We start from the raw sequence: 20,887 nt of genomic DNA on the forward strand, positions 1-20,887 counted from the left end.
TAACTCTGCCCAACACCCCCCTCCCCTCCCCACCCCACCCCACCGGCTCTTTAACCCTTTGTTGCAATAAACAAGCCTAAAACTACTTACATTGAATCCTCGATTTTCTCAATGACTGACATTTACAGGAAGATACTATAAACAGCTCAAAAAAGGTATAAGAAAAGTTACAATATTCCTGCATGCACATACATAAAAACTTTTTTTATTATTATTTTTTTTTTATTTTTAAATATAAAAAGAACTATTATATCTTGACCAGGGCCTAAAAAATGAACTAATAAGTGGTGAATATATATTTATATATACTTATTTTCAGTCTTTAAACTCTAGTGACATCACTCAGGAAAACCTATCATGGTTTTTAACTGGAGCTCAATCCTTGAATCCTTGCAGCACTGCAAGAAGGGTGAGGAGTTTGAAAATTAGTACTGCCAGAAAAAGAAATGCCACCACAATAATTAACCATTGACATCTTGCCTCCTTAAAGATTTCCATTTCAGATTAGTAACAAAAAATGTAAAAAAAACAAAAAAAAAAAAACGCATGGGTATGGAATAGGGTAGTCCAGTCACAATGAGGGCTATCAATATAAAATATCAAAATAAGGATAAATGAATACATTCGGAAAGCAATACCCCACCCAGGAGAGGAAGACTTGCTGATTTTGTCCTGTTAACACCTGCAGTTCAGGATTCTAACGAAGACGGCATGAAACGGAAAGGAAATGAAATACATGTTCAGGAGACTATTTTCAACTCTGAACTTGAGTATAGTGTTTTAATCAGTGCATCTCATGTTTAATAGGGATATAATCCAAACTAAGGGGGGGGGGGTGGCAGGGAATAAAACAGTCCCTGTCATAATCAGGGAAAGACTTGGTATCCGTTACAGATGTGTGCATTGGGCATGGGGGGGGGGGGGGGCTTTGAATCGGTATTTTTATTAAGTAAAGTATTACCCAAATTCAACAATATTAGTTTGAGGCCTAAATGTCCAGTTAATGTACTGATATTTATGGCTGAAATATTAATACTGCATTTTCTCTACTACATTTATTGCTTTGTCATGAGCCCAGTGTAATCACCCATTTTTGTTTACATCACGTGATTCACACGACCGATTCTGTAATGATCACCCGTCACAACATTGAGTAAAAGGCATGTCTGAGAACGACTACTGAAACTTTTCAGTATTGTAAAGCAGACCGAGGAGATTTTTGGGCTACAAAACTTCCAAAAGTTGCATTATGTCACCTCTTAATAGCCCCCCAACTGCGTATCTGGCATGGGCTACAGTGTATCGAAAGACATTCAGACATAATGGTAAACACAAGTGAATGAATTTAAGTCACACACGGATGAGTCGAACGAGCTGTCAAAATGGTAGTAACTAAAATGCCTGAACACAAAAATTAATGCCACAACTGCATCTAATGTCAATATAAATATACTTTTTTAAAGTGTAAACCACCCAATTTTGGCCTTGAAAAGCCCCAACTCCCAGCCCACCCCCACTGCACCCTCCCTTGATTGTCCTATGGAATGGACTACAGAAAGCTATGAGACACTACCATCATATAAACCAATAGGGATGAGATACGCACACCATCCGCGTAGCTAATTTTCGTATTTAGAAAGACATGCAGCTGAATTACAAAACTCACCAAATGTTTTTTGAAACACTATAAAGGGCTAAAAAGGAAAAACGAAGAGATAAACAAAAACAAAATTACTCTAAATGATCCAGGAGAATGAATTAAAAAAAAAAAAAAAAATTACACAATAGTCGCTTTCCAAATCCCTCTCGATACGTGGCCAGCACAGAGAAACACATATGCAGGACACCAGTATCGCTTCTGTGGACTCGCAGCTCACATCTAGACAAGGCAACTGAATTAGTGTATTTGGGGAAGTACCTATCATTCTTTGCTATCCAATTTTTACATGTGCTTTAAAAAACGGCTGATTAAAAGCAACATGCATTTTGGTTTTCAATGCATATTACACAATAAATTCAAATAAATTAAAAAAAAAAATGTAGACAGAGTAGATATATTTACTTATATATAAATATACATGTAGGCAGATGCTGTGGAATGTGGAGAGGGTCTGGAGATCGAACGATGGAGGAGCACGAGAGGGGGGAATAAAAATAAAACTCAAAAGACAGGAGGCATTCCCGCTGGGGGGGGGGCCCTGACAGCGTGGCCACCCTCCACAGGGTCAGGCATGGATATTCCACACTGCACATGAGATGCCTGAGCCCTTTCTCATCCATTTAAAAACCTCTTGTCATCCATCCACTTTAAAAAACAAAACACACCCATTTTCTTTCCATATATTGGAGATCTTCAGGGGTAAAATAAGGAGGAATCTTAGACGTTTGTCTGCCTCAGTAGAGCTTTTTGTTTGTGACTGAGTGATACGGGGGGAGAGGGGGTAACGACCGTGAGCACGTATGACGGCTGGCCTTAAAAACGAACGGAAAAAAAAAATAGCAACCAGAAGGAAGGGGGGGGAGAGGAGGAAGGGCAGTCCTGTGTGTGGGCCACGCCACACCGTGCCGGGTTCAGTCGGAGTCACTGCTGTCTGAACTGGAGCCGCTGGACGAGCTGCTGCCCGAGTCGGAGGAGCTGCTACTGCCGCTGAGGCGGGAAGGGCCCCCGGCCTGCGCTGAGCCCGCCTTCTCTGCTGGGGGAGAGCGGGGAGGGTCAGCACGCACTCGCCACGCGCGCCGCACACACGCACCCTGCACACCCACCGACTGGGGTACATCCAAAGGGAAACACGCATGGAATCTTTAAGCTGCAGGAGAAATATCGGAGTAGCCAGGTGGCACGATGGGTGGCCTCCAGGGTTGGGGGGTTGGAGTGTTTGAATCCTGCCCTCAACTGTGTGCGCATGTCTGTGCTTTGTGGGGTCTTCCCATATTCCATGGGTTTCCTTGGAAAATATAGATTTCCTTCCAGCGTCTACAGACATACATTTAGGCTAAACAATATCTCTAAATTGCCCATGGTGTATGCCTGTATGTGCCCAACAATGGACTGGCATCCCATCCAGGGTGTGCCCTAGCTTTTCACCCTGTGCTGCCAGGGATTGGCTTATCCAGGCCCGAGTGATTATTTTCCTGGATCTGCCCATATTTGAATTTCAGTGTAAAACAATTTTGGTGTCATAAAGCAATCGTAGAAAGGTTCCTTAACTCCACCAGCAAACAGCGTTAAACACATCACCAGCAGACCTGAAACATGCAGACACACAAACACACGCATGAGCAAGGAAGAGGAGGAACGCAACGAGAAGAGGAAGATAAGCAGGGGGAGGAGGGGCTTCCCAGGGCGCCTACGCCTTCCCATCAGCACGTCTGCTTCCGCTAACGTCACACACACACACACACGGGGAGCGACTCTGACGTCACGCAATGTGATGTGCTTAATGTGACCACTGGACGTTCACTGGATACACGACAGAACGTCATGATCTGCGGGACAGCTGACAATAATAAACATCCAAAAAAAGAACTAGTTAAAATAAAACTTAAAAAAAAAAAATCAATCCCAGGCAAGTTGGCTTGTAGAAGATCGGACCTTATATCCAAGAATAACCAAATGATAAAAAAAAAGAAAAAAGAAAATGCAAAGGTGACGAATGATAAAGACACGCTTTGACCGGGGCCTTTGCTACGGGGGGGCCTGTCCTAGCCTGTCTCTAATCCGCTGGGCACCCTGTCACGGTGTCCAGCCCTGGAACACAGGTACCTTTTTTGGGCGGTTTCTTGTTGTTGTTCAGCTGTCCGCTCACGTCCTGCAGTCTCTTTTCTAACTCTTTCTTCTTTTCCTGAGCCAGTTCCTCCTTAGACTTGGCACTCTTTTTCCCTGTGCCCGCTGCAGGAGACACACAGCGGTGCACCGTAAGCACAAGGACCCCCCCCCCCCCACAAGTGGACCTCGCTGCCACGGCAACAAGCAGCACCACTGCTTCTCTCGCTTTTTTTTTTTTCCTCTTTAATTCCCCAGAGATAATTTGAATGGTGAAGGATTACTACAGTGATCCAGCAAAAACTTCTAACACGAGGGCGTTATCGGGCGACGCACCACCTAAAATCGGAACCTGGGCTATCAAAAAATAAAATAAAATAAAAAATGCTAAACAGGTGGTCCAAAGAAAAAAAGGCTTACAAAAATGGATATGCCTATAGAAAAATGAAATAAAACAGGAATCATACTCAAGATAACTAACCAACAGACGTGCATAAGGGTTAGGGATGGGGGCTACTCCAACTCAAAGGGAGGGGGGGGGAAAGAAAATAATTAAGGCCTAAGCAGGTCAGAGCATCTGACGGCAGATTAGAAGATGCGGGGCGGCCATGACGGAGAGGGAAGTGCGGTTCCTCCTAGAAGCAGACACGCTCTCCGGCTCAGAGAAGCCAGGAGAGATCCAGGACGGAGCAAGGGCGGCCCACCGGACTTACGTAAAGGTTTCCGCTGCTTCTTCTGTAAACAGGACTTGACGTATCGCTCAAGCTCGCGCAGGGTGGAGGGCTTGAGCGTCTCGAAGTCGATCTCGATCTCGTCGGGGTTGGAGTCTCGCAGCGACGGCTCGCGTGACTGGATGATGTGCACGACGCGGCCCAGCTTCTCACCCGGCAGCCTGTTGATGTCCAGGCTGAGCTGACGCTTCTCGTCGTATGTCATGGGCAGCGAGTCCTCCTCGTCAGACTCGTAGCCCCCCGCCGCCGCCGGCTTGCCACCCTTCTTCGGTTGCCTGCGAAGTCAGAGTCACGTCACAAGCTGTCCCCACGCAAGACGGACATTCACCCAAGCATGGAGGAGCAGGAGAAACATGAAGATTCTCAGCTCCATCAACGAGACTGCAAAAAGTTACTCTCGTTGTAATCTTTCTCTGGCCCAATGCCAAAATGTTATTTTATGATATTTGTCAAAAGATCAAAACCAGCCCATTGCGACAATCTTGGCTGATAGTGTTGGCCGATATTTTATGTTGTTTAATTCTGTAATAGATGGATTTCATTGGCTCACTCATCATTTAGAGAAAGCCCACAGATCAAGCTTTGTTATTCCACAAAATAAAAAAAAATGATGTATCATCATTCTACTACATCTGGCAAGCTTGCCACATTTCACTGCCAACACAAGTGGCTCAAAGGTTAGCCAGAGATTGGCATCGGTTATACTGGACAAAAAAAATATATATCATTAAATCGGACAAATTTTCCACATCACTGCAGCACTAGCGAAGCCAAGAGCAGGATGCAACGTGCTACAGTGCAAAGCCTCTCACCTTACAGGTTTAATGTTACTTTCGCTCACACGTCTGCCGTGGCCGCCTGCCTTTTCCGAACACCCCAATCCCCGAGCTGCCACTAGCGCGTCGGCTAATGAAGCTCTCTCGCGGCTTCTCACATTCTCCCTCCTTGTCTGCCTCTTCACTGGTACTGGCTGACCATCTACTCAGCAATCTGCTCTTGGGACTCAGCCTCGTCTAGTGTTATTGTGCGAAGAATAATCTAACCCTATAGCTCTAATGGCGAGTCGCCTGCTCCGCCAGTTGTAACGGGCTGTCGTTCTGGTGTTGTCTCTTCACGCAGGTTTCCGAGAACGAAACTGCCCTGTCAACGTGGGCATCTGGCTCAGTGAAAGTTTATGGATATCTAAGCCGCGGTTTCTCCACCGGGTCCTCGGGTATTGCAAGAGAACATCCGGGGTTCCTGAGGACCGGTTCGAAAAACATTGATGTAGATGAAGGGAAGGGGGGGGGGGCCACAGGGCCGCCGGCAGCCCAGCAGGAGGATGAGCGATACCTGCTGGCCGTGACCGTGCTGTTCGCTTTCCTTGCTGGGGCTTTCTTCTGCTGCGCCATCTTGGCGGGCGGCACGGACTTCGGTTTCTTCTCGTCCTCCGGCTTGGCCTTGCTGTGCTTGTCTTTCTCTTTCTCCTTGTCCTTCTTCTTCTTGTCTTTCTCCTTTTCCTTCTTCTCCTTCTTTTTCTTTGGTTTACTTACCGGCGCCTGAGACAGAGCGGCTAGCTGCTCGTGGACGGCCTTCAGCTGGGGAGAGAGGCAGAGGAGGGGGTCAGCCTTCAACCAGGGCACCCTCAGCAGATAGGGGGCGCTATAGACATAAGTCATGCTGATCAGGAGGAATCTTGTATACCATATATACATTATATATATATGCTATATGCACACAGTAATCACTTAAACATTGCAATATTCCTTCCAGTCACTGAATGCTGACTCAAAATGAAATATTTTCTATTTGTTAAAAATGATTCACAGCTACTGGGTGCTTGCAGGCTAATACTCGCCTTGCTTACCTAGTGCTTAAATGGAAAATAGCTCCGCTCTATGTAGGTGTGAGGAGACAGAATACATTGACTCAGAACTCACACCGTCCAATGGCTTCATCTGAGTTCTGTTACACGAGTATACCACTGACTAGCAGAATTTGGAAAGTGACTCTCTCCCCCACACCAGGAGCTTATCAGGAGGGAAACTAAATTACAGGAACACACTGTCAATTGGGTTAAATGGCAAAAAAAATCACTTGCTGTCCTGATAGATCTTGCATCTTGTTATGGCCACAGTACTCCAGGTGGCCTACACTGGGTAAGCAACCCAAAAGGCCTTTACCTCTTTTGTACTGGCAGAAGAGGTTAAAAAGGGAATAAAGACCTTAAGGAGAGTATATGGCCAGAGGACAATCACAAGCTGAGAGTTTGGGGAGGGGGTGTAAAAAAAAAAAAAAAAAAAAGATAGATAACGATGGAGGAGACTCTTGCACCTGCTCTCAGCTCCCCCACTTTACAGCAGTCAGAGTGATTGAGAGGAATCAGGAAACAGGCGAGAGCAGATCAAGAGAAGCAAGGTGAGCCCGCCATAACCAGGGACACCAGCCGCCAGCAGGGGGCGTCACCTACCAGCCAGGGAGGCCACCCCCTCAGCAGGGGGCGCCTCCCAACAGCCGGGGACACCACCCTTCAGCAGGGGGCACCACCTGCTGACTAAGGACACCAACCCGTCAGCAGGGGGCGCCTCCTAACAGCCAGAGACACCACCCGTCAGCAGGGGCGCCTCCCATCAGCCGGGGACACCAACAGTCAGCAGGGGGCACCTCCCGTCGGCCGGGGACACCAGCGGTCAGCAGGGGGCACCTACCACCAACCAGGAATGCCCCCTGCTGAACACGCTCCCTTAACTTAACCCTCTACCGCTCGCTCGACAGGGTGCAAAATATATACACGATAAAAATAAAGGAAAAAAAAAAAAAAAAAGTGAGGAGACAGTGGGGAGCGGGAAGAAAAACGTAAATCACCTGAAAATGTTTGGCACACCCGTTTTTTTCCCCCGCCCTGTTACCATTGGGGTGCTCCACAGAGAATGGCTGGTAAAAAAGTCAGAGTGAAATCAGGGGACAAGAATATTCAAAATGTTATTATGACAAATCAGAGCTATTCCATATAGCAGCACTGATGTTAAAAAAAGACAAATACATCATGCATTTATACTAGGAGGTGCCCAAACGAGAGCGTTCGAGGCGGTAGAGGGTTAACTTCCAGTTTAAAAACGAGTGGGGTGGGGGGGGCAGCTTTGAAAGCAGAGAGAGGTTTGCATGGCTGCAGTGTGAGAGGGAGGGCCCGGCTGAAGGCGGGAGGCGGCCAGAGCAAGACTGAAACCCTCCCCCGTCCCCCAGCACCCTTGGGTTTGGATCTCGATCCGCGGTTTGAAACCCACCTGTTCCGAACCCACCTGTTCCTGCAGCTCGGCGAGCCGTGTGGCACGCTCCTCCTCCGAGTCGGAGCTGTCCGAGCTGGACGTGTCACCGCTGCTCTCGCTGCTCTCTGTGCTCTTGCTGACTACAGCTGAGGTGGGCGGGGCCGTGGGCGGGGCCAACTCGGCCGGCTCATCCGGCATCTTGGCGAAGCGCATCTCGAAGACGTCCTGAGAGAAGACAGTGGGGAGGGGAGTCAATGGTCAATGGCACCAACAGCAAGGATCAGCCGTATAGACACAGCGAAAGACAGACAGGTGGATTCCTCTGAATGATCCGCACGGATTAAGCAGATTCCGGCAGCTGTCACAGATTTTTACAATAAAATTGCTTTAATTCGTTAATGCGATAAAATGTGCTGCATTCTGCATGAATAAAAGCCAGAGGCTGAATAGAGATTGAAACTTCCGGAGAAAAACACACCTGCAGCTTGCGAGCCATAGCCACCACCTCATGATCAGGCGGGTTGTACTTGTAACAATTTGAGAACATTAACCGAATATCAGCTGCGAAGCTCTGGGCGTCCTGGTAGTCGCGGCTGTCCATCTTTTTCTGCAGTGGAACAGGAACAATTGCCATGAGAACACAGGGTTCTGTGACCACGAACACTAGTTTGTTTCTCAGTCCATTAAACAGCAATTACACAAAACCTACTTAAAAAAAAAAAAAGAATATTCACATTAACGGAAATTCCTCAATAAATCATTCAGTAAGCGTAAAGGCAGTTTTCAACCGGAGATGACGAGCCTAGCAAGAACTCTTAACACCCTTTAAAGTATCAGGCAATTACACTACTAATTGAATATTTATGCTAATTTATTTTGCAAAGGGTACCATGTGATTAACACCTAACATACAGTTAATGCAAAACACACTCACATCTACATCAAGATGTGCACAAGACTTACAAACAGATCTTTAAACTGAACACAATAAAAAGCAAATCTGTAAAACCACAGGAGAGGGTAGATAAATGCACTTTGCACAAACGAGTCCAAGAAAACAGCTCAACATGGAAATAGACTGGCATTACGGTCAGAAACGGTACAGAAACAAATGACAAGGACAATAGTGAGAGGGAGCCTAATGCTGACCAAGTAGCATAAAGACCAACTGCAAACCCACTGGCACAGCACTGCAGCATGCCAACCAGAATAACAGAAGCAGTGCATCTTGGTATACAGTTTCAAGAACTCTGATCTTACTGAACGTGCAAGATTTAATAATGGAAGTCAGATAAAAAGTTTTTTTTAAACTGGGACCATCATCATCTCTGGGGAAAGAAATGAAGCCATCGTGATCGAATCACAATGCTAAGACCTCTAGCATTAACATCAGCCATCAGTCACACGCGGTGGCGTTTCAGCCCCAGGATATAGTTTTTCTCTCAGCTTCTTAAGCTTCCTGATCCTCATATACTTGTCATAAGAAGCAAAACAGCTAAATGCTGTGGGTCTGGCTTCAACTAGAGCTGCATGATGTGCCATGTTAATATTGACATTGCATGTCATGCGATGCAGTTGTCATCACACAGAACGCGAGTCAGCTGGGCTGAGACCATCAGTAAGTTACGCTACTACATTTTTACTCAGTCACAGGACACAGCAAGTTCCACAATGTTCATTAAAAGTTCATTTTCAAGTTTACTGTCGCTGCTTTGGTACAATCTCTGCATGTGCTCTCTGGGCCAATCTATCATTCTCATCCTTACCGTTCTACTCACTCCAAGTCGTGTGTATGAGAAATTTAACAAGAATGAGTGAGGAAGAGAAAAGCAAACAAAAACTCGTCATCAAAATACATGCGAGTTCTGCTGTATGGAAATATCTTGGATTCCACAGACACAACACTGAGCAAAAGCAAGTTCTGTTTGCACTACTTTGCATTGACAGCAACACCAACTTCTGGCAGACTACTGCTTTATAAACAAACATATTCGTTGCAAAAAAATTAAATATCATGATATGATTTTCTCCAATACCATACAGACTTAGTTCAGCCCCAAACCCGCCACCCCCCTAAACACACAGGGCACTCAATTAAGGTAGGGACATGCCCCTACCATACATACTCAAATCTACACCCGTGAAGTAACCAAAATTACAGTTTCTTAAAATGCAGCAGCTATCAAAGGTTACAGTAAAGATCAATGTGTGGGGCTGGCAGAAGCTGTTTGAGCATGTTTTAAAGGGGAGCCGCCAAGGCAGGATTCAACTGTGTCACACAGGAGCAGCAAGCCCCCCCCCCCCATACCTAGGGCTGCACCATTCCGGGGGGGGGAACATGCGAATTGCTATTCTTTTGCTAAGAATTGAGATCACGATTCTCTGGAATGATTTTCTTTTTCTTAAAATGTAAACATTTATTGCACTCAAACTGCAAAAGGAAACAACAAAACACGACTGTGCCAAACACATGATAGATCCGGGACTCTGCATGTCAACTTCTGAAAACAAAGGAAATGCACAATTGGCCACTCAATTAGGGGAACCAAAAGTGCCAGGGGGGTACTTTTTTGGTACTTCAGTACTTTGGGGTGGGACTTGAAACGCTTTCTTTGTCAAACAGCTATGTAAATAGACTGCCTCTGAAAAGCAATGTAACCGTCGTCTTGAAATCACCGATAAGACGTAAAAAACAACAATAAAAATAATAAAAACGGATTAGTGGGCAAATTACCCAAGTGACCCAAAGTTTAACTGCGATTTGGTAGGACGAACCAGAGGTAAGGACAACATAAAAAATAATAAAGTACTTTGTATAATATACTAGGACAGCACGGCATAGGCAAATACTGCAATGTGATTTTGCAATTGCGTATTTATAAAACAAAAAAACTTCTCACCAACTTCCACCAACTTCTCAAAAATCCATCCAGGAGTGTTTTAAACAGCAAGGATGAAAATAATTATGATTGTCTGGGAGAATGCATACAGCGCTCATGCAAAAGCAGTGGGGGTAAACTTTGAAATGATTTTCAAACATACACTAGATAATCTCAAAAAGGAATAATTTAAATTGCAAAACTTGATATTTATTTCCTATGACTGAATAAAAAACGACTTAGCAAAACAAAGGCTATAACGTCTAAACAGAATTGAAAGTAAGAAAAAGCCTGATCTTAATCTAGCTGACTGCCGAAGTATGAATAGCACATGCACAGCATGCGATGTTGGTATTAATATAGCACATCAGCTAGCCCTATAAAATATTAGTCATTTATTGAATATTGTATGAAACACCCTGCCTCGTGCCGTTTTTACGTGGGAAACCAACACCTTGAAGTACCGAACTTTTGGTACTTTCTTGAAGTACCAAAAGTAAGGTATTTAGTGCACTGGAAAAGCGTCCTTTAAAGAGAATGCAGAATTATGGGATGCTTGTGACTCTGAGGAAATACCAATAAATTGTGAAGCCCTACCAATACCCATCATTACGAACACTGCCACCACCACCATCACCAGCACATAACCCTGTTTCTGCAGCACACATCTAAGCAGACCCAGAGGGCAGGAAGGCTGGGGAGTGGCCTAGGGGCGACGTACTTTTACGGTGCTCAGATCCATGGGGTGCTTGATTATTTCGTGGTAGTCGTGCAGTTCCAGGGCTTCTGCATCCACGGGCTTATAGAAGGGCCAGGCGTAGGCTGCGTGCTTCTTGGAGAGCATCTCCTTCAAGATGCTGTCACAGTACTTGAGGTGCTCACTCAGCTTGCCCTTCTTGCCTGCATGTTGAGGGACCTCGCCATCCTCCAGGTCTTTTTTGGGAGGCTTGATGGGCCGCCCCGTACTCTCCCGCCGGGACACCACCTTGCCCTGTTTCGGTTCCAGGAGAGGGGTGGGTGACTCGCTTCTGCTGGCCGTGATGGCGGAGGTGGTGGGAGTCGTGGTGTCTGCCTTTCTCTTCACTCCCTTCCTCTGCAAGGTGGAATGAAGAATGGATTCAAGCATCAAAACACACAATGAGTTTGAGTTACGCCTGAGCAGATGCATTCCTCAAAACGGAATGGAGCAAAAATGTCAGCTGCAGTGATCTCAGCGTGTCCCTGCCGGCCAAACGCTACCGGCACAGACCCTTGGATGCCAGGACCTACCTTGACGACAGGCTGTGCGGTGGAGACGACGGGTATCATGGGGGCGGAGGGTGGCGCGGCCGGGACCGGGGCTACGTTGGGGGTGATGGCAGGTACGGGTGTGGCCGCAATGACGGGGGTCTGTGTGACCTGCGTGGTGGGCGTACTGGGGAAGGACGCTGGTGGGGACGCTGAGCTGACGGCCAGCACCTGCTGTCCCCCTGCAGGCAAAGGCAGGAGAATGAATGGTGAGAAGCAGCATAGTAACACTGCTACATAATGCTCCCCGAGTACCAGGTCTGAACAGATATGGACTGTGACTATTGGGACTCTTCCTATTCTGTTCATAAACCAAAACCAAGAGCAATGATCAATCAAGCTGATTCAGCAATGTACAGACAAGCTCCTTAAACCATATCATAACACTGACGGGAAACGAGCTTTGTTACCATTAACCGCCAGCAGAATAAACACAATGCTGGGTATGTGCCCAATCTGGTTAGACGTTACCTATGCCAGGCTCCCCTACGGGCTTGCGTCCTTTGTGTTTGGGGGCAGGCGGTAATAGCTCCACCTCTTCCTGAGGCATCTGAGCTACCTTCTGCAGGAAGATCTTTTCCAGGGCTTGGGCCATCAAGACGATGTCATCTGTGGGCTTCAAGAAAAATAAAAGGTGGGGAGATGTAATCACCAGGGAACTTTGAAAACCAACTGCAACTCAAGATGCAACAATATGAAAAACATCCTCACTCTGCGCATAGACTCTATAGTAGCAGCATCAACCTGACAATACATGAGAACACAAGGACTAGTGAAAAGCTAAGGGTTTCGGATGTCTACCGATAAACCACGATGACGACCATATTAAGACCCACAAAGGTGATTCAATTAAGTTCAAAACAGATTAAAAAGTCCAAAAGGAAGCAGCATTTTATTCACTGTGATCCAAAACCAAGGTGGTAACAACACATTTGCTAGAGCAGGGGTGGGCAATCTCTTCCAGAGAGGGTCGCTGTGTGTGTGTTTTTGCTGCAAGTCTCTAATCAGATTACTAATTAGAGCAATGATTGGCTGAAGAGTCCACACACCTGGGATTGAATAGCTGACCTAAAGGTTACCCCAAAAGCCTGCATACGCAGTGGTCCTTCGCAGAGAAGACTGCCCACCCCTGTGCTACAGGCATCAGATGCCCTGGATAGTAGGAGTGGTGATTAACGCAGCTAAAACTTCTTGGCAGGTCTTTCAGAGAGCAGGCGGCCCAAGGCAGGCTGGGCCGCTCCAGAACCTACCTTATTGTAGATGTAACAGTTGGTAAACATGGTGTTGAAGTCCTGCATGCACTCGCTGGCACTCCAGTAGTAGCTGTTCTCCAGCCTCTTCTTGATGGTTCCCATATCCATTGGGTTCTTGATTATTTTGTGGTAGTCCTACAAAACAGCAGCCCACCTTACTCTAACGTCACGTCAGCGATGGTGATGATCACCTTCAAGTCGATATTTTCCACATGAGATTACTGCCTCAGCTTTGATAGGGATACCGGCCTTTCATGTTTAATCAAAAAGACCAAGTATGCGCAAAAGAATTATTCCATGCATTAAAGATTTTGGAATTTTAAGAAACTGTCCGAAGAAACGTTTGAAGAATTTTATCCACTAAAACTCTGGAATTTTCCATGGGCAAGAAAACTCTCCCAGGCACTATAATCTAACAAACCGTCTAACAGCAGCTTAAAGGGGACCCGGCGATAAAGGTTAGTACTGTTCACTTTTCTTGCATTAAACAGGCACATCTATCACTTACTGACATTTCAGCTACTACAATCCAAAGTTACCACACTAAGTTCCATGCTCGGTATCAGTAGAGCATGTCCATATATTTATTCATCTGAAAGAGAGACATAAAGGTCATCCTCACTGGAAGACTTAATTTGATGGCGTCAACGGGCTGATAGAAGGGCCACGCAAACTGGTGCTTCCAAAGTGTCTTCACCACCACGTTCTGCATGTACTGCAGCTGGTTGGTCTTCCTGCCAGGTTTGTTGGGATTGGTGACTTCGGGTGGAGGCGGGTTGACACCCGGAGGCGGGGTCTGGATTGCCGAGGGGACTGCAGACATGGCGGTGAGGGGAGGGGGGAGCGGACTCTCGAATGCTCTCCTCGTCTGTGGCTATTCTGTGTCTTCAGTGGGTACGATGTTCCTGTTTCTGGTCTTCACTCTCTTTGGGGGACCGATATCCCATTTCAGGGCTGATCTGGTATGCTGTCAAAAAAATAATTCAGAAGCAGTGTGTAAAAAAAACAGAAGAGAGCATTCCGAAATCATCCATCCATCCATCTATTTTCCAAACCGCTTATCCTACTGGGTCGCGCAGGGTCCGGAGCCTATCCCGGAAGCAATGGGCACGAGGCAGGGAACAACCCAGGATGGGGGGCCAGCCCATCGCAGGGCACGCTCACACACGCACAACTACGGGCAATTTAGCAACTCCAATTAGCCTCAGTATGTCTTTGGACTGTGGGGGGAAACCGGAGTACCTGGAGGAAACCCCACGACGACATGGGGAGAACATGCAAACTCCACACACGTGACCCAGGCGGAGACTCGAACTTGGAACCCAGAGGTGTGAGGCAACAATGCTAACCACTGCACCACCATGCCGCCCCGCATTCCGAAATCAGACAAAAAAAAATTGCATTAATTTTGTACATCAAGTAATTTCCTACAAGATAATTTCGGTGCACCTTGTGCATACAGCATGTTCATGCAGCAGCTTCAGTTCACACAGCAATGTTTTCCTAAGCATTTATATTTTGTGATAATTAAAATGCTGATTTCAATGCTAACAGAAAGCTAACAAAAATTATGATCAAATGCTAAATTAAAAATAAAAATGAATGTGCCAACATTTACTACTACAGGCATACAAAAAAAAAACTCAAAACTGAAGGAGCTTTATTTGAAATGTCAGCAAAACGTGTGTGTGTGTGTGTGTGTGTGTGTGTGTGTGTGTGTGTGTGTGTGTGTGTGTGTGTGTGTATATACGTGTACATTTTACTTATATAAAAAAACTGCCAGAGATGATCTGTTTGAAATGCAATTCCCAATGGAGTAACGTTCTGATTGTCTAATGCCTCTTTTCAGAAAATATGCCAGACTAACAAAAGCAAGCAAGCAAGGCCAACACAGGCTACACTCAGGTTCTCTTTCCCAATTACATCCCCACACTTAAGCGATATCAACGTTAAAATCACAACAATGAAAAAACACACAATACAAATGTGACCAAGTATAGAAACTAATCGAAGTAAACCGGATAAGTGATGTCACAGAAATCAGACCAACCCACTTGAAGGTGTTCCCGGCTCCAGAAACAGAGGGGATGAAAAACTTCAACGTTTATCATGGAAAAGGTAACAGATGTGTAACAGGCCTGGAAAAACCATGCGAGAACCAGAAATTCCCAGAGCAGTCACAGCACAATAGTGGAAAAAATTATGGCAATAACCTCATCCACATTAGGTGAAAAACATATAGCGGGTGTTAGATAATGACTATACCTTTATCAATAGGTGACTGGATCTTTTGACAGCTGCCTAGTAAATGTCAAGGGAAAGTGAGCCACGACTGGCAGGCAAAAGTACCGGAGGATACATCTGTAAAAGCTCTGTAGCGTGTACTTAAACAGTATAAAACACATTTAGTACATTACAGAAGACAGCTCCAGAACTTATAGACTATTAGTTACAACACCTCTAGGCAATAAAGTCAGGACAGAAAGCCAACATGATTATAATTCTAGAGGGACACTTTGAAAAGCAGCGATGCTTGAAGGTGAAAATACTGGAAAACGCACTTCACTTATCAGTTATTAGTTTGTTTTCACTTCTGTGGATAAGACTTAAAATACTTTATATATATATATATATATATATATATATATATATATATATATATATATATATATATATATATATATATATATAATAATTAAAATTGACCCAGAAAAGAGATAGTTCTCCCAAAGATTAGACCAGAGAAAACAAATGGACTAATAAATATTTTAATATATGTATTCGTGTGTGATACTTCTGTGAAAGTGTCTGCGTTTGATACTTCTGTTTTGGTACAGAGAGAATGAAAAAGCTACCCTGGGGATGCAAGACGGCGGGCAGGAGAGCGACTAAGACTGGAGTGTACACCGACAGCTCCCAGGAGGGGAACTGCTACAGAACCCTGGAGAAACGCATTTAACCAGGATAACTCCAATACATGACAGATATGCACGTGTGCAACAACAAGGGGGAAAAAACAGCAGGAGGGCAACAACTTACAACAAACAAGCACACAGCACCCAACTTAGACTCAAAGACAGGCAGAAGCACAGTCACTGTCCTTTTATACATATTTATGACTGGCAAGAAAAGAAAAGGAAGAGGAGGAGTCTTGCTTGAAAAGCACGCAATGTCACAAAACCACAGGAATAACACTGCCACCAAGAGCGATGCTAAAGGGTCACATGACGGTCAGGAACAAATGCCTCCTAAAACAAGGGCACGATCCCAGTCACAGGAAACAGGACTTGCGCAGGGGCAGCACTGTCAGTAACCCGCAGGGGGCGAAAATAATTTTGTAGCTAGTCAAAAACTCCTTGAACAACAACCCAGGAGAAGAGTGAAATCCCAAGCCATGTAACTTATTTACACACACAAGCAGGTAAAGGACACACCAAAATCTGGCAGTAAACTAAACCAAGGGGCAGAAAGTAACAATTTAAGAGATATACTTTCGCGTAGCTACCAATGTTTAGAGCATTAATCAGTTAGCAATATGAACATGAAGCTAATCGAGTCTTTCATTTTAAAATATGCCAACTTGAGACGAAACGCAAAAGTAACAATCAGTACAGCGCTAACATGAAGATTCATCAGATGACTCAACTTGACCATTTCCCTAGCATGCATACAACTTTTGGTGAAGCCATGAACATCTACATGAACTACAAGCTAAGTGCACATCATGGCTGTAGCATCATAGCTAAAGCAAACGTAAAACCATAACAAGTATGCATGTCTCCATGACTTAAAAAATGAGGATATCAGCCTTAGATGAAAGCGGCACAAGACTGACAAGTCAAGATCAATGCCCTTCATAGTTACCACATGATTAAATCGATATCACAGAACTTCACTCAAAATAATTTTAAGAGATTAATATTGTTTGAAAAGTGTTTTCTATAACATTTTTTAAAAGACCTACACTGCATTTGTGCTGACTTTGCTGAGTGGAAGATGCACTGAGGTGACAATGTACTCCAATTCTTAAAAAGCCAAGTGTACAAGTGACTTCAAATTTGAGAATGTATCAGTCTACTCAGCATGTAACAAAAGTATTACATTACTTGGAAGACATAAGCACAAAGTGCAAAACAATCAGGTCACACTGTAATCCTTATCTGATAATGTGTTGATGCAAGAATGATAGATGTAGCAGGAATATTTATCTTGTTTGTATTGCAAACCACACAGTAGATTTATTCCTCCCAACAGGCTGGCAATGTGTTATGAAAACAAATGTAGTATTGCCATCAACAGATTTGTCTAAATTAAAGCTATAAATATATATATATATATATATATAAATAAACGTTCTTTCAAATGGTCTTTCCAATTTCAATTTGAACAACATTTAAAAAAAAAAAAAAAAAAGAGAAATATAAAAAAAGGTGTATATTGTTAAATGTTTTCCCTCAAAAACCAACAGGTCGATGCAAAAACCATTAAGGCACACAAAGGACACTTTCCTCTCTACTGTGTTTGACAGACTGAATGAAATGTTTCGGGTTAATACCTAACTTTGGATAAGTTTTGTATGATTAGTGGAGTCAACATTTAGGACATTTTAAATTACATTTAAATAATAGCGCTTAGTTCCAAGCCTGGACTCACAACACTGATTAAAACTGCAGTGACTGCTCGACAAATTCTACTGTATCGAGCTGCTCTGGCAATTTACACATATTTTAAATGAAACACTAACGAACAATGTTAAATGATAATACAAGCAGGGAAAATATTTCGTCAGAGAATTTTTTCTGCGTATTCTCGGATTTCAGACTGACAGTACCATAACAAACGAAACTCGACGAAAGACGGTACTGACGAGTCCTAATCTTATCTATATTTGTATATCGATGTGATTCAACTATATGACCTCCATTAAAATTTTACACTGGTGACAGATCTGATGTTAACTAAGATATTCCAATAAAATGACAAACCGTGCGAAATGCATTAATGCTTCAGAATAACAGCAACATCTAATATTCTGATCATGTGTTGTACATCTACAACACAATAAATTTAATGTCCTTGTAATATTAAAGTGAAACAGATCAGTTCAATGCACTATTTTCACCAGAAACATTCTGTAAAGATTTGTAAACAGTAAGGGACATGGCGTTTAATGTTAAGCGGCACATTTAAAGAGCGATCGAGCATATAGCCATACGGCCAGCAGCTGCTAACCAGCGAGCTGATAATTTAGCAAACACTGAGAGAAATTTATGAATGGGACGTCAACCACCCCCCCTCCTCGCACACACGCTAAAAGTCTAACAAACCGCACGGCAGCTTCACGATCAAACAGAATCCACAAAAACTCCGCAAACAGTTGCAATCAATAAATCAAGAATGCATGCTACGTAACAAAAAATTTAAATAAAATCGCAAAAAAAAACTCACTCCAGAATTTACACTGAACCACGAGAGTAAATAGTAAACACGCGGAATCGGGCTAATTAAACCGAAAGGCGCGCGCCCGGCTGCCCTCGCGATTTCTGCACTATCTGCTAATGGTGCAAAAAAAGAGAAAGAAAACAAATGGCGCAAAGACCGGACGCGAGCGAGACCTGTCCTTTCGGGGGGGAAAATGTACCCCACTCCACACATTCTCCTTTAAAAGATGGCGGGCAGGGCAGAGATACGGTACAGTGAGAAATGCAGCCGATCTTATTTCGCAGGCTAGCAGGCTGCCCTCCCCGTAGCGCTGCCACACGAAAAGACCCACCGCGTAACGCGCGCCATGCATACGGCTAGTTAGCGTTTTACAAACGCGGCTATGTGAGCAATGCCGCGATCGCCAGTACCGAAAGGGCCGATTCACCGTCAGACTCTTTAATTTTTCACGATCTAAACTTCACGCGTTAACCCCCAATGTTAAAGAAAGCAGGCTTTGTTGCATTGTTGCAAAGCGCACAGATAACGTTAGCATTGCTGAAACACACAGCAAACACCAGAGGTTCGCTTTGTGCTCTAAATAATACAATCAACTCGTGTAGCTAAACTAAACCGCTCTTTATTTAAAAAACAGCGACGAATAAAGAGAAATAGTTTATTACTTTTTTTCCCCCTCTGCGGCTCCAACAGCGTTTCGCTTGAAGTCGTCCTAGCTGCTCTTTTATTTCAGCGAAGCAGCATAATAGACGAGGTAACACCAGCCCCCTGCTCATGCGCGAGGAAGAGGGCGTGTATGGTTTTTGTAGTTCTCTGAAAGACACGTTTACGTAGGGAAATTTAATATTCATTAAAAACAGCACTACGCTTCCCAAAATGCAGTATAAAAGAGAGCGGTGGTGTTTTTGGCCCTTTCAGCATGTCGTCCGCGAGGGTTAGGAGATCAAAGGAGATTTTGATGTAACATTTACACTTTCGAAGTCAGCACGTAGCTTTATATGCATACTGTATATGACTAAATTGATTACAGTATCGTATTCGTGTAAATCGTTTTCCGGAAATACTCATTCTTGGCCGTTTTCCTGCGGCGAGACACGGGCTAACATTACCTAGTAGCTAGCCATACGTCATTGCACAGTGGCTCAGTGGTAAGATACTGCTGGAAAGACATATCAAAACAATAACAATAATGCCAGCTTCTTGTATTTTTCAAAGGCCCAGAAATAGATCATTGGTCTATACAGCGATATATCCAAGCTCTTTTATTTTACCTAAAATGAAAATATGTTTCAAGTGAAAGTGGTACATTAACTGATGACTGTCAATCCTAAAATCATGTTCGCGATCCACGCTATAGAGACCGAAGGTGCAACCGATAATCAGTGAATGTGGATATGACTTTTCCTTGCAGTTACTCGACATATATAGTTTGGACGCAATTACGAATTCCCTATATTTATCTCATATAAATTTGAATTTATTACGTGTTTTTTAAGAAGCCGAATGGCTATTTGTACTAGACACAGTGTCTGAGACAACTTATAAATATAATGTAAACCGTAATAAATTGCATTAAAGATAACCTGCAGTGAAGTACGTTAGTGGAAAAATAGTAATTACAGCATTGATATAACAGGAATTTTTATAGTATGGGATCTACAAAATTTATGATTATATCATCTAAGAATAACATAATGTATCACTCAGAAGAAATACACAATTTGATATAAATATAAATGTATTTTGTTGTTGTTTATAATAATACTCATGTAATTGTTGCGTTATTCCAAAACTCACTTCAGCAATAATATAGTTCTGCCAAAATCACAGGTAAGTTGGTAAATATGAGAACTATTACATGACTCCTGCATATAATGCACACCCATAGAATTAGTACCTCATTTAAAATACATTGTTTTTTTCATACAAGAGTTTTGCTTAAATTGATTCCCTGCAAGCTCTAACCCAATTCTGCATACTTTATTTTAAACAAGCAAAAAATGTGGGATAATAAAATATACATAAAGAATCATTGAAGGTGTAGGCAAATAAGCACAGACTATTCTGTTGTTTGTATGGGTTTGCATTAGATACTCAGGATTCCTCCCATTGCCTAAAGGCAGCTGTGTGTATGTGCACTGTGACTGGCATCCTTTAAAGGTGCTCTCTGTTCTCGTGCATCATCAAGTTTGCTATGACACTGCATTGGATCATTCAAACAACAATTTAGCTAATGACTGTGCACATACAAAAGACGATCCATTGGAGTAATAAGAAGAGGAAGTAAAGA

At 43.9% G+C, this 20,887-nt stretch overlaps 1 protein-coding gene across 9 annotated transcripts; it reads right to left on the reverse strand.

Moving 5' to 3' along the window:
* Window positions 1-64: 64 nt before the first annotated feature.
* Window positions 65-19,389, reverse strand: brd3b (bromodomain containing 3b). Of its 9 annotated transcripts, none has more exons than XM_049002561.1 (13): window positions 19,263-19,389; window positions 13,781-14,125; window positions 13,156-13,293; window positions 12,377-12,521; window positions 11,888-12,087; window positions 11,340-11,711; window positions 8,218-8,346; window positions 7,773-7,964; window positions 7,339-7,407; window positions 5,827-6,071; window positions 4,477-4,769; window positions 3,764-3,889; window positions 65-2,693 (listed from the first exon to the last, which is right to left on the reverse strand). In XM_049002561.1, the coding sequence occupies exons 2-13, from the start codon at window positions 13,979-13,981 to the stop codon at window positions 2,572-2,574; spliced, it is 2,232 nt and encodes a 743-aa protein (XP_048858518.1). In that variant the 5' UTR covers window positions 13,982-14,125; window positions 19,263-19,389; the 3' UTR covers window positions 65-2,571. The 9 variants fall into 9 exon arrangements, with proteins under 9 accessions (XP_048858518.1, XP_048858517.1, XP_048858516.1 ...); XM_049002560.1 differs by having other exon boundaries at window positions 65-2,690; window positions 7,758-7,964; XM_049002559.1 differs by having other exon boundaries at window positions 7,758-7,964.
* Between the last annotated feature and the right edge of the window lie 1,498 nt (window positions 19,390-20,887).

This window comes from Brienomyrus brachyistius, chromosome 2, assembly GCF_023856365.1.
Source record: "Brienomyrus brachyistius isolate T26 chromosome 2, BBRACH_0.4, whole genome shotgun sequence".
In the NCBI taxonomy this organism is placed as follows: Eukaryota; Metazoa; Chordata; class Actinopteri; order Osteoglossiformes; family Mormyridae; genus Brienomyrus; species Brienomyrus brachyistius.

Excerpts from the sequence above, each read along its gene's own strand:
- brd3b (XM_049002559.1), bottom strand. The coding sequence starts at position 13,981 with ATGTCTGCAGTCCCCTCGGCAATCCAGACCCCGCCTCCGGGTGTCAAC. Across the intron at positions 12,522-13,155 it reads ACTGTTACATCTACAATAAG|CCCACAGATGACATCGTCTT; the intron begins GTAGGTTCTGGA and ends TTTTTCTTGAAG. Across the intron at positions 12,088-12,376 it reads CGTAGGGGAGCCTGGCATAG|GGGGACAGCAGGTGCTGGCC; the intron begins GTAACGTCTAAC and ends CTTTGCCTGCAG.